At 42.1% G+C, this 14835-nt stretch overlaps 1 protein-coding gene across 5 annotated transcripts in view; it reads left to right on the forward strand.

Annotated features, from left to right (window-relative positions):
- LOC140206139 (xenotropic and polytropic retrovirus receptor 1 homolog) overlaps nucleotides 1-14835 on the forward strand; it is a 371957-nt gene that overhangs the window by 217331 nt on the left and 139791 nt on the right. For all 5 annotated transcript variants that reach the window (XM_072274355.1, XM_072274359.1, XM_072274357.1 and 2 more), the window contains exons 5-6: nucleotides 3746-3895; nucleotides 10968-11051. In XM_072274355.1, the coding sequence (XP_072130456.1) occupies nucleotides 3746-3895; nucleotides 10968-11051 (234 nt within the window). The remainder of the gene's footprint in view (nucleotides 1-3745; nucleotides 3896-10967; nucleotides 11052-14835) is intronic.

Here is a 14835-nt window from a genome sequence, read left to right on the forward strand (position 1 = left end):
GATATTTGATTCTGCGCTTTGAGCTCCCTGGAGTACAAATTGATAGTACATAGTAAAAATTTTAATTATAAATCATAAATAGAAAATAGAAAAGGGAAAGTAACGTATTGCAAAAAACCGAGAGGCAAGTCCGGGTATTTAGAGGGTACGGCCCAGATCCGGGTCAGGATCCGTTCAGCAATCTTATCACAGTTGGATAGAAGCTGTACCCATATCTGGCCATACGAGTCTTCAAGCTCCTGAGCCTTTTCCCGGAGGGAAGAGGGAGAAAAAGTGTGTTGGATGGGTGGATTATGCTTCTTGGCAGTGGACTCTGCTTGGTAGGACCAAGTCAGGTCATTTGTAATATTGACCCCGAGGAACTTAAAGCTTTTGATCTGTTCCACTTGCGCACCACCGATGTGAATGGAGTTGTGCGGTCCGCTACTCCTTCTGAAGTCAACAACCAATTCCTTCATCTTGCTGACGTTGAGGGATAGGTTATTGTCTTTGCACCATGCCACCAGGTTCTTAATTTCCTCTCTGTCCTCCCTGTATGCTCTTCAATGTCCCTGTTACTATTGGGTGGTCTATAAAATACACCCAGTAGAGTTATTGACCCCTTCCTGTTTCAAACCTCCACCTACAGACTCTCAGAAGACAATCTCTCCATGACTTCCTCCTTTTCTACACCTGTGACACTATCTCTGATCAGCACTGCCACGCCCCCACCTCTTTTGCTTCCCTCCCCGTCCTTTCTGAAACATCTAAAGCCTGGCACTCTAAGCAGCCATTCCTGCCCCTAAGCTATCCAAGTCTCAACATCATAGCTCCAAGTAGTGATCCACGCTGTAAGCTCATCCACTTTGTTCATGATGTTTCTTGCATTAAACTAGACACATCTCAAACCATCGGTCTAGGTGCATTCCTTCTCGATCACCTGCCTATCCTTCCTCTCGCACTGTCTCCAGGCTTTCTCTGTTTGTGAACTAACAGCCCCTTCCTCCATCTTTTCAGTTCCCACCCCCCCCAGCAATTCTCATTTAAACTCTTGCAAATAGCTTCAGCAAACCTCCCTGCCAGGATATTGGTCCCCCTGGGATTTAAGTGCAACCCGTTCTTTTTGTACAGGTCACACCTACCCCAAAAGAGGTCCCAATGATCCAGAAACCTCAATCCCTGCCCCCTGCTCTAATCCCTCGGCCACGCATTTGTCCTCCACCTCACTCTATTCCTATATTCACTGTCACGTGGCACAGGCAGTAATCCCGAGATAATTACCTTTGAGGTCCTGCTTCTCAAATTCCTTCCTAACTCCCTATTGGATTTCAGATGAAAAGCCACTATTTTTCATAATCTACATCAACAATTTGGCTCGGAAGACCAAATGCCTATTTCCAAGTTTACTGGCACTACATAACTAGTTAGAATTGTGAATATTGAGGCAGGTGGGTACGTCAAGAGGCTTCAAGGGGATCTGGGCAAACTGATGAGAGGTTGAAAACATGACAGTGGGAATATAATGTAGAAAGATGTGAAATTATCCATTTTGTTGCACTTAACAAAATAATTAGATTATTTGCTAAACGGTAAGGAATGGTTGGCATTCAAAGGAACATTGTCAAGTTTACACACGAGTTGCTGAAGGCCAACGTGGGTGCAACAAGCAATAAGGAAGGCAAATAATATTTAGCCTTTATTACAAGATAATTTGAATGCAGAAGTTAAGAATTCATATTGCATTTGTATAAACTGTCAGTAAGACCAGACCCAAGGAACTGTATACTGTTTTGGTCTTTTTACCAAAAGAATGAGTAAATTTCAGAATAAAGGTCAGGTTATTTCTGGGATTTATGGAAATCAAGGTTATTGACATCAGTGCTAGGAAGGGGATCTGAAATAGATCAACTATGATAGTGAATGACGATGCTAGTGTCAGGAGCTACGGTACCTGCTGCTACTTTTTCTGGAATTAGTAGAGTCTGGGAATCAGTAGATTCACAGATTCATCCTAGGTCAGACCATTTCTTGACAATGCTATGGCGCAGCTTGGGATATGTTCTTAGGTGTTAGTTCAAAGTACGTTTATTATCAAACTATATACAAACCGTACACAACCTTGAGATTTGTCTCCTTACAGGCAGCCACAAAACTAAGAAACCGAATAGAACCCATTAAAAAAGAATGTCACATACCCAATGCGTAGGAAGAAAAAACAAACTGTGCAAACAATAAAAGTAAGCCTGTCACAGCTAGTCCAAGAGCCCATTGGTTGCAGCCAACAGCCTCAGTTCAACACAGATGAGTAAACCTCACAGAGCAGTGAGCCTCACACTATCCTGTCCCTCTCCTCCAGCCCCAACACCCTAATCTTTTCAATCTGGTCTGGCGCTTAAATCAGCCAAACAGCAAGTTGTTCTTTGCTCTCAGACTCAGGTCCTCTTCAATATGCTTTCAGGCCAGAGACCTGCTGCCTCGATTCAGCCTATACCTGGCCTTTCCAAACTGGCTCTGCTCTTCAATCAGTCAGACATTGGCTTGTTCCTCACTCTTGGGCCTGGGCACCTCTGCCTCACCTCGTTTTGGATCTGCACTTGCAATTAGCTCCAAGCCTGTTCCAGTGATGGCCAGCCATTGGCTCATTCCTTGTTCTCGGGCCCGGCCCCACCACCTTGATTCAGCCTGTACACGCCAGACCACAACCACCCTGCACCTCTGAGACTGCAGTTCACACTGCAAAAATGCCAGCTGAACTCCGAAATGGAAGTTACAGGCTATTCATTACAGTGATCGTTTTCAAGAAAAGGTGTGATCGATAAAGTAATTAGTAGCCAGCAAGTGTTTGCTGAGCTTTACCATCTCAAACCAGAGTGAGGAGGACTTTTCAGTTTGACTGGTTGGGTATGCATTTGTTTCCTCTAAATCTTATTCCAAGAAAATTGCCCTTTTCGTTACTTTATTTTATAACAGATTTGAGACAAATATGCAGTTTGCTCCATCATTTCAGAGAACAGTCAAAAGGCAACCTCTTTTGCTCTGGATCCAAAGTGATTTAGGCTTTCTAATCACCAGTACTGATGTTATCGTACACCACTGATGTAAATGCAATTTACAAACTGCCATTGTTGGATGAGAATTAATTGCTCTGGATTATTGGTGCTAGTCATGAACTTCCAGTAAAGTAATGTTACAATTGTATGTATTAATGCCTTAAAATTGCACCATTTTTGATCTGACTGATCGATCCTTATGTCATGGTTTGCAGTATTGAATCAGTTCCAAGTACTTGAGGCAGCGAAGAGATGCATTTACTAGTGGAAGGTTTGAGAAAAATGAGAGAAATATGTATCTACTCTCACAAATTTGAGCAATGCTGGTAGCTATGTAATTGATAATCCTGCTGACCATGAAAGTGAATAGTGTGGATGATTCAGTTCCATGAATCTATTCCATCATTCATTTAGAGCATGGCCCCTATGTGCTCAACATCATTTAATTACTTTCACTTCTTTTTATCTCCATATTTAAAATTTAGTGAAGTAACTACTGATTCCATTAACCCACAGTATAAAAACATCTGAATGTATGAGAAAATGTACATTTATGGGTACAACAGCAAACAGAGTAGGAGAAGTCTGGAGTGCTTCCACAGAAGAAACTTCAAATTACTTTTCAGCTTACATTACAGTTCCAGCAATCTCAACTAGGCAGTTAAATGTATGAGATAAAAACAGTATGCATTACTAGTCTAAATACTATCTTTCAGAATCTGAATTTCACTGGTTTCCGAAAGATTCTGAAGAAGCATGACAAGATGCTGGAGACAAGTCGTGGAGCTGACTGGCGAGTAGTGCATGTAGAAGTGGCTCCATTCTACACCTGCAAGAAAATCACTCAGCTCATCAGTGAAACAGAGGTGAGAGATACAGAGTATTTCACATGATGAAGGACAAGGATTCTTCCTGAAAATGGTCAATTCACAATGTAGTATTCATAATGCCTATTTTTTACTGTCAAAAAATGTTCATTAGCCACAAGTTTATACTAGGAAACATGCTTTACAAGTGATTTTGATGCGTTTTTTCACTTCTTATTGTATGTGCTGGCAAGTTTAGGATTAGAACATGAATTAGGAGGTCAAATTAATCATCAAGCTAGAGTTAGCAAGACATCCATTTTGTATCAAAGCTGCTATAGAATAATATCAGGAATGAACCAATATGACCACCTAGTTGTGATCTACTTGCAGGATTCCAGCAATGTTCTGCTTATGAACATCAAGCAATTAGGTCTAAATGATGTGACCTGTCCCACACCAGTCAGAGGGTTGTATAGTTGTATTAATCAGATTATCCTTGCAGCCAACATGCAAATCTATCCTTCACAATCTCCAGGTGTATCTAGTCACACCAGAAGGACAGACTCACAGTAGGTGGTAACACAGTGGTACACAGATGAAATGAATGATTCCAGATCCCATGAAGTCTAAGCACAAGCAAGCGAAGAACTCCTTCCTCCAGATGATTAAAAATGCTGAGGGTTACCCAGAGCACTGTTTTTCTAAGCTGTATGTACAGTGGCGTGCAAAAGTTTGGGCATCCCTGGTCAACAATTCTGTTACTATGAACAGTTAAGTGAGCAGAAGATGAACTGATCTCCAAAAGTCATAAAGTTAAAGATGAAACATTCTTTTCAGCATTTTAAGCAAGATTCGTGTATTAGTTTTGTTTTGTACAATATTAGAGTGAGAAAAAGGAAAGGAGCACCATACAAAAGTTTGGGCATCCCAAGAGATTTGAGCTCTCAGATAACTTTTACCAAGGTCTCAGACCTTAATTAGCTCGTTAGGGCTATGGCTCGTTCACAGTCATCTTTAGGAAAGGCCAGGTGTTGCAAATTTCAAAGCTTCATAAATACCCTGACTCCTCACACCTTGTCCCAACAATCAGCAGCCATGGGCTCCTCTAAGCAGCTGCCCAGCACTCTGAAAATTAAAATAGATGATGCCCACAAAGCAGGAGAAGGCGATAAGAAAATAGCAAACCGTTTTCAGGTAGCCGTTTCCTCAGTTCGTAATGTAATTAAGAAATGGCTGTTAATAGGAACGGTGGAGGTCAAGTTGAGGCTGGAAGACCAAGAAAACTTTCCGAGAGAACTGCTCATAGGATTGCTAGAAAGGCAAATCAAAATCCCCGTTTGACTGCAAAAGACCTTCAGGAAGATTTAGCAGACTCTGGAGTGGTGGTGCACTGTTCTACTGTGCAGTGACACCTCACAAATATGACCTTCACGGAAGAGTCATCTGAAGAAAACCTTTCCTGCATCCTCACCACAAAATTCAGCGTCAGAAGTTTGCAAAAGAACATCTAAACAAGCCTGATGCATTTTGGAAACAAGTCCTGTGGACTGATGAATTTAAAATACAACTGTTTGGCCGCAGTGACCAGTGGTGTACCTCAGGGATCTGTTCTGGTTACTCTTCGTGATGTTTATAAGTTACCTGGATGAGGAAGTGGAGGGATGGGTTAGTAAGTTTGCTGATGACACAAAGGTTGGAGGTGGTGTGGATAGTGTGGAGGGCTGTCAGAGGTTACAGCGGGACATTGATAGGATGCAAAACTGGGCTGAGAAGTGGCAGATGGAGTTCAACCCAGATAAGTGTGAAGTGGTTCATTTTGGTAGATCAAATATGATGGCAGAATATAGTATTAATGGTAGGACTCTTGGCAGTGTGGAGGATCAGAGGGATCTTGGGGTCTTTGGCCGCAATGAACAAAGGTACGAGGGGTGATTGATAAGTTTGTGGCCTAAGGTAGAAGGAGTCAATTTTAGAAAACCTAGTACATTTATTTTTCAACATAGTCCCCCCGACACGTACATACTTAATCCAGTGGTCGTGCAGCATATGGATCCCTTCTTTGTAGAAGTCAGCGTCTTGGACCTCCTAAAAGTGGTCCATAGCAGGGGTGATTGATCAGTTTGTGGCCTAAGGTAGAAGGAGGTGAGTTATTAAGTTCAAACTTTCTGCATTATCACTCAAAGAGTTGAACTGCACGTGCATTTAATGAGAATGTCTTGGACCTCCAAGTGGTCCACAACAGGGGTGATTGATAAGTTTGTGGCCTAAGGTAGAAGGAGATGAGTTATACAGCTAACGTTACGAACTTATCAATCATCCCTCGTATGCTTGGAGGAAAAAGGGTGCAGAATTTCATGAAAAGATCACTTCTCCAACTGTTAAGCACAGGGGGTGGATCGAGCATTCTTTGGGCTTGTGTTGCAGTCAGTGGCATGGGGAACATTTCACTGGTAGAGGGAAGGATGAATTCAATTAAATACCAGCAAATTCTGGAAGCAAATATAACACCGTCTGTAAAAATGCTGAAGCTGAAAAGAGGATGGCTTCTACAACAAGATAATGATCCTAAACACACCTCAAAATCCACAATGGACTACCTCAAGGGGCGCAAACTGAAGGTTTTGCCATGACCCTCACAGTCCCCTGACCTAAACATCATCGAAAATCTGTGGATAGGCCTCAAAAGAGTAGTGCATGAAAGACGGCCCAAGAATCTCACAAAACTAGAAGCCTTTTGCAAGGAAGAATGGGTGAAAATCTCCCAAACAAGAATTGAAAGACGCTTAGCTGGCTACAGAAAGCATTTACAAGTTGTGATACTTGCCAAAGGGGGTTTTACTAAGTACTGGCCATGCAGGGTGCCCGAGCTTTTGCTTCGGGCCCTTTTCCTTTTTTGTTATTTTGTAACTGTAAAAGATGGAAATAAAGAGGTAAGCTTGCTTAAAATATTAAAGAAATGTGTCATCTTTAACTTTAAGCCTATTGGAAATCAGGTCATCTTTTACTCGCTTAGTTATTCACAGTAACAGAAATTTTAACCAGGGTGCCCAAACTTTTGCATGCCACTGTACCTATACAGGAGTCTCTTAAAAGACCCAATTGTTTCCGCCTCCACCACCGTCGCCGGCAGCCCATTCCACACACTCACCACTCTCTGCCTAAAAAACCTACCCCTGACATCTCCTCTGTACCTACTTCCAAGCACCTTAAACCTGTGCCCCCTCGTGCTAGCCATCTCAGCCCTGGGAAAAAGCCTTTGACTATATCCCAGATCAATGCCTCTCATCATTTTATATACCTCTATCAGGTCACCTCTCATCCTCCGTCACTCCAAGGAGAAAAAACAGAGTTCCCTCAACTTATTCTCATAAAGCATGCTCCCCAATCCAGGGATTTACAATCCTTGTAAATCTCCTCTGCACCCTTCCTATGGTTTCCACATCCTTCCTGTAGTGAGGCGACCAGAACTGAGCACAGTACTCCAAGTGGGGTCTGACCAGGGTCCTATATACAGTAGCTGCAACATTACTTCTTAGCTCTTAAACTCAATCCCACGTTTGATGAAGGCCAATGCAGCGTATGCCTTCTTAACCACTGAGTCAACCTGTGCAGCAGGTTTGAGTGTCCTATGGACTCGGACCCCAAGATCCCTCTGATCTTCCACTGCCAAGAGTCTTACCATTAATACTATATTCTGCCATCATATTTGACCTACTAAAATGAACCACCTCACACTTATCTGGGTTGAACTATATCTGCCACTTCTCAGCCCAGTTTTGCATCCTATCAATGTCCCGCTGTAACCTCTGAAAGCCCTCCACACTATCCACAACACCCCCAACATTTGTGTCATCAGCAAATTTACTAACCAATCTCTCCACTTCCTCATTCAGGTCATTTATAAATATCACAAAGAGTCCCAGAACAGATCCCTGAGGTACACCACTGATCACCGACCTCCATGCAGAATATGACCCGTCTACAACCACAGTTTGCCTTCTGTGGGCAAGCCAGTTCTGGATCCACAAAGCAATGGCCCCTTGGATCCCATGCCTCCTTACTTTCTCAATAAGCCTTGCATGGGGTACCTTATCAAATGCCTTGCTGAAATCCATAACACTACATCGACTGCTCTTCCTTCATCAATGTGTTTAGTCACATCCTCAAAAAATTCAGTCAGGCTCGTAAGGCATGACCTGCCTTTGACAAAGCCATGCTGACTATTCCTAATCATATTATGCCTCTCCAAATGTTCATAAATCCTGCCTCTCAGGATCTCTTCCATCAGCTTACCAACCACTGAATAAGACTCACTGGTCTATAATTTCCTGGGCTATTTCTACTCCCTTTTTTGAGTAAGGGAACAACGTCCGCAATCCTCCAATCCTCTGGAACCTCTCCTGTCCCCATTGATGATGCAAGAATCATCACCAGAGGCTCAGCAATCTCCTCCCTCTCTTCCCACAGTAGCCTGGGGTACATATCTGGTTCTGGTGACTTATCCAATTTGATGCTTTCCAAACGCTCCATCACATCTTCTTCCATAATATCTACATGCTCAGGCCTTTCAGTCTGCTGTAAGCCATCCCTGCAATCACCAGGATCCTTTTCTGTAGTGAATACTGAAGCAAAGTGTTCATTAAGTACGTCTGCTATCTCCTCCAGTTCTTTACACACTTTTCCACTGTCACACTTGATTGGTCCTATTCTCTCCTCTTGCTCTTCACATACTTGTAGAATGCCCTGGGGTTTTTCCTTAATCCTGTCTGCTAAGGCCTTCTCATGGCCCCATCCTGTTAGCCTTATAATCTTCTAGATCTCTATCTCTACCTAGTTTTTTGAACCTTTTGTAAACTCTTTTCTTCTTGACTAGATTTACAACAGCCTTTGTACAACTATTTTAAGGCCTTCCTGATGGGGTATAGAAGTGTATAGAGACTGGACATCCATAGTGAATGTGAGGCAATTGGGACCAGGGAACTGAAAGAGATTGAAGTGATCAAGAGCCCATGTATTAATACAGATGTAGGTGGGAAGGGACTGAACCAAGGGGGGATAAAATGAAATTGATGTATGTGAACATGAGTTCAGTAGGACAGGAGCAGGCTGAAACAGTGAGCCCACCCCGACAGTCAGGTTTGTGGATCTTTGGTAGTAGGTGGAAATAAGCAGTGCGGCTTTGGGGAACTATGAGGTTGGTGGCAGTGGGTGGGAGATCCAGAGTCAGTGAGATTGGTGATAGCACAGGAGACAATTACAGCTAAGTATGGGTTCTGGAAACTCTTGTAAACCTGAAGTCAGTGATTATCAAAGGGAAAGCACTCCACAGATTACAGTCATACCAAATTCATGTTGCTGCGCAACACACAAAATGCTGAAGGAACTCAGCAAGCCAGGCAGCATCTATGAAAAAGAGTACAGTCGACATTTCAAGCCGTATGGACTGTACTCTTGTCCATAGATGCTGCCTGGCCTGCTGAGTTCCTCCAGCATTTTGTGTGTGTTGCTCAGATTTACAGCATGTGCAGATTTTCTCTTGTTTAGGTGGTTGTGATTGTTTGAGGCCAGTTGCCCTGGTTTTTAGACATAACTGAAAGAATCAAAAAACAAATTGAGAATTAAAGACAGAAAATGCTAGAGATATTCAGCAGGACAGACATCAATGGAAAGAGAAAATCAGGATTTCAGGTGGTTGATCACATGTGATGAAATGTTTTTAACCTGGAATATATAACTCTGACTCTCTCTCCAAAATGCCACCTTATCTGCTGAATATCTCTGGCATTTCCTTTTCTGAATTTGCCGCAGCTCTTCCTCCAAGCAGTGTCCAAGACCCAACAAGCTTCAGTAAATCAGAAATGACCATTCTTACATCATGTGGTCAGAAAGCAAAATGGTTTGTTGATGTTTCCATTATATTTAATTCTATGTGCAATATCTCTCAAAATGAAGCAGATCATTCTTCAATGCAGCAAGACTTGGATATTATTTAGGAGTGAGTTGATGAGATCTGTTTAACATTTGAAAGCCAAGCTATGCCCAACTCCAGAAGGAGAGAGTCTAACCATAATTATCAATATACAGTGGCCTTTCTGTTACTAAGTCTGGGGGTCACCACTGACCAGTAACTGAACTGAACCAACTACATATATAAATACCATAGCAACAACAGTTCATCAGAGTTGGTACCTTGAGCAAGTAACTCACCTTGACATCCCAGAGTCTTTCCAACTCAGTAAGTCACAAGACAAAGCATAATTGAATAATACCTACCTGTCTGGAGCCCTCAACAACCTGCAGGAGAGTTGATAACATTGAGAACAAAGCAGTGTGCTTGGTTAGCACCCACTGCATAAACCTGAATATGTACTCCATCCATCACCATTTACAAAATGCATTGCAGCTGCTTCCATTAGCTACTCAGATGGTACTTAACAAACCCCAAACACTACCTCAAAGAAGAACAAGAATGGTAACTTTATGAGAATAGTACCACTTCATCTTCCCTTACAGGTCACACATCATCCTAATTTGAAACTCTGTCACTGTGCATTTGTTGCTGATGGATCAAAAGTCCTGATACTTCCTTGCAAATAGCACATAGCAAGTGTCTTCAGTGGTTCATTACCACCTTCCTTGGAGAAATTAGGATGAATAGTGGTTGCTGGTCTTTGCATTGTTTCTTAAGTTTTTTTTTAAAGAGTTAACTTCAGTTCTGTTTGATGCAGCTGACTCTTGGTTTCATGAATCAGCAGCAGATGATTTGTAAAACAACTAATGCCAGACAATAAATCTGTCAGTTAAAATAAATTAACGAAGTTAGATTTTCAGTAGGTATGAAATAAGTAACTTCAGATAGAGTGGCTCAGAAAACCATTTCTTTCCAATTTTATTCGATGGGTATCAGTAAGACTAACATAGAAAACCTACAGCACAATACAGGCCCTTTGGCCCACAAAGGTGTGCCGAACATGTCCCTACCTTAGAAATTACTAGGCTTACCTATAGACTATTTTTCTAAGCTCCATGTACCTATCCAAAAGGTTCTTAAAAGGCCCTATTGTATCCCGCCTCCACCACCATTGCCGGCAGCCCATTACTATTTATAATCTGTGTTATTCCTTTGTAGGCCCTTGTTACTGCAGAGTTGGAAGGAGGTGACAGGCAGAAAGCCATGAAGAGATTACGAGTGCCGCCCCTGGGAGCTGCTCAGGTTAGTTATGGTTAAACCACAAGTAGGCTACCTTTCAACTGTGGTATTGACTCTCATTGTGCAAGCTAGTTCTTTGAGATACGTTGATTGATGCAATGTGCAATAAACAGAAAAGCCTACAAACAGTGGTGGACGCAATCCAGTTCATCACAGGCAAAGCCCTCCCCACTATTTGGCACATCTACAGGAAGCTCTGCCATAAGAAAGCAGTATCCTTCATCAAGGACTCCTACCATCCAGGCCATATTTTCTCTTCTTACTGCTGCTATTGAGAAGGAGTTAGAAGAGCCTTGCGTCCTACTATTATATTGAGGAACAATTACTCTTTAACCATCAGACTCCTGGACCAGAATGGATAACTTCACTCACCTGAGCTCTGAACAGATTCCACAGCCTATGGAATCACTTTCAAGAGCTCTATAACACATGTTTTCAATACTAATATTTGTTTGTTTTTATTTAGTTTGTCTTCTCTTGTACATGGGCTGTTTTGTCAATCTTTGTGTGTAGTTTTTATTGATCTTATTGTATTTCTCTGTTATGCCTGCAAGAAAATACATTTCAAGGCAGTATATAGTGACATATAGACATATATATATATATATATATATGTGTGTTGATAATAAGTTTACTTTGAACTTTGAATGTGTATCTTGAGTACTTTCTTTCTGTGAATGTTTTGTACATAATGTGAAAAATGTTTTCTGCTCCCTGTTCTGACCAGCATGTATTCTCCAGGCACAGTATTCAAGGTGGATATCAAACGGTTACAGGTACTAGAGATCTGAAATAAAAAATAACGTTTTGTAAATACTTAGGTCAGGCACCATCCATGGAAAGAAAAAAAGCAGAATTAACTTTCAAGATCAAAGGTTGTTCATTGTAGTCGTACCCAGAGATTTGGAATATTGAGCGAGAGATATGAGTTTAAATTACTTTAGGCTACCAAGGAAATTTAAATTTAAATTCAACTTGTTTAAGTGCATCTGTAAATGCCTGCAAGAAACTGAATCTCAAAGTAGTGTATGGTGACATAAACACATGCACATGCTTTGATAACAAATTTACTTTGAACATTGAATAAAACTATAAATTTTTTGGAAAACCCTATCAGGCTGATTTGTATCATCTGAAGATGAAAACTGCTATCCTTACCTTGCATAGCCAAGATTGACTCCATTGTGGTTTTCTCTACCAAGCAAATCACAACATTCATGGGATGAGAGATTTGGCATTTAGGAATGGATTATAAATGCTGGCTTTGCCAGTAATGACCAAATCTGATCAATACTTTAAAGGAAAAAGGGTTACATAGAAACATAGAAAACCTACAGCACAGTACAGGCCCTTCGGCCCACAAAGGTGTACCGACCATGTCCCTACCTTAGAAATTACTAGGCTAACCTGTAGCCCTCTATTTTACTAAGTTCCATAAATCTATCCAAAAGTCTCTTAAAAGAACCTATCGTAACCGCCTCCACCACCATTGCAGGCAGACCATTCCACGCACTCACTACTCTCTGAGTAAAAAAACTTACCCCTGACATCTCCTCTGTACCTACACCCCAGCATCTTAAACCTGTGTCCTCTTGTGGCAACCATTTCAGCCCTGGGAAAAAGCCTCTGACTATCCACACAATCAATGCCTCCCATTATCTTATGCACCTCCATCAGGTCACCTCTCATCCTCCGTCGCTCCAAGGAGAAAAGGCCGAGTTCATTCAACCTATTGCTCCCCAATCCAGGCAACATCCTTGTAAATCTCCTCTGCACCCTTTCTGTGGCTTCCACATCCTTTCTGCAGTGAGGCAACCAGAAATGAGCACAGTGCTCCAAGTGGGGTCTGACCAGGGTCCTATGTAGCTGCAACATTACCTCTCGGTTCCTAAATTCAGTTCCACGATTGATGAAGGCCAATACACTGTACACCTTCTTAATCACAGAGTCAACCTGCGCAGCTGCTTTGAGCGTCCTATGGACTCGGACCCCAAGATCCCTCTGATTCTCCACACTGCCAAGAGTTTTACCATTAATAGTACATTCTGCCATCATATTTGATCTACGAAAATGAACCACTTCATACTTATCTGGGTTGAACTCCATCTGCCACTTCTCAGCCCAGTTTTGCATCCTATCAATGTTCCGCTGTAACCTCTGACAGCCCTCCACACTATCCACAACACCTCCAAACTTTGTGTCACCAGCACACTTATTAACCCATCCCTCCACTTCCTCATCCAGGTCATTTATAAAAATCACGAAGAGTTAGGGTTCCAGAACAAATCCCTGAGGCACTCCATTGGTGACTGACCTCCATGCAGAATATGACCCATCTACAACCACTCTTTGCCTTCTGTGGGCTAGCCAGTTCTGGATCCACAAAATAATGTCCCCTTGGATCCCATGCTTCCTTACTTTTCTCAATAAGCCTTGCATGGGGTACCTTACCAAATGCCTTGCTGAAATCCATAACACTACGTCAACTGCTCTTCCTTCGTCAATGTTTTTAGTCACATCCTCAAAAAATTCAATCAGGCTCATAAGGCATGACCTGCCCTTGCCAACGCCATGCTGACTATTCCTAATCATACAATACTTCTCCAAATGTTCATAAATCCTGCCTCTCAGGATCTTCTACATCAACTTACCAACCACTGAGGTAAGACTCACTGGTCTATACTTTCCTGGGCTATCTCTACTCCCTTTCTTGAATAAAGGAACAACATGCACAACCCTCCAATCCTCTGGAACCTCTCCCGTCCCCATTGATGATGCAAAGATCATTGTCAGAGGCTCAGCAATCTCCTCCCTCGCCTCCCACAGTAGCCTGGGGTACATCTCCTCCGGTCTGGCGACTTATCCAACTTGATGCTTTCCAAAAGCTCCAGCACATCCTCTTTCTTAATATCTACATGCTCAAGCTTTTCAGTCTGCTGCAAGTCATCACAACAATCACCAAGATACTTTTCCATAGTGAATACTGAAGTAAAGTATTCATTAAGTACCTCTTCTATTTCCTCCGGTTCCATACATACTTTCCCACTGTCACACTTGATAGATTCTATTCTTTCCCATCTTATCCTCTTGCTCTTCACATACTTATGGAATGCCTTGGAGTTTTCCTTAATCCTGCCCGCCAAGGCCTTCTCATGGCCCCTTCTGGCTCTCCTAATTTCCTTCTCAAACTCCTTCCTATTAGCCTTATAATCTTCTAGATCTCTAACATTACCTAGCTCTCTGAACCTTTTGTAAGCTTTTCTTCTTAACTAGATTTATTACAGCCTTTGTACACCACAGTTCCTGTACCGTACCATACCATAACTTCTCTGTCTCATTGGAACGTACCTATGCAGAACTCCACACAAATATCCCCTGAACATTTGCCACATTTCCTCCGTACTTTTCCCTGAGAACATCTGTTTCCAATTTAAGCTTCCAATTTCCTCCCTGATAACCTCATAATTCCCCTTACTCCAATTAAACATTTTTCTAACTTGTCTGTTCCTATCTCTCTTCAATGCTATTGTAAAGGAGATAGAATTATGATCACTATCTCCAAAATGCTCTCCCACTAAGAGATCTGACACCTGACCAGGTTAATTTCCCAATACCAAATCAAGTACAGCCTCTCCGCTTGTAGGCTTATCTGCATATTGTGTCAAGACACCTTCCTGAACACACCTAACAAACTCCATCCCATCTAAACCCCTTGCTGTAGGGAGATACCATTCGATATTTGGGAAATTAAAATCTCCCATCATGACAACTCTATTATTATTACACT

Source organism: Mobula birostris, chromosome 12, assembly GCF_030028105.1.
Source record: "Mobula birostris isolate sMobBir1 chromosome 12, sMobBir1.hap1, whole genome shotgun sequence".
In the NCBI taxonomy this organism is placed as follows: domain Eukaryota; kingdom Metazoa; phylum Chordata; class Chondrichthyes; order Myliobatiformes; family Myliobatidae; genus Mobula; species Mobula birostris.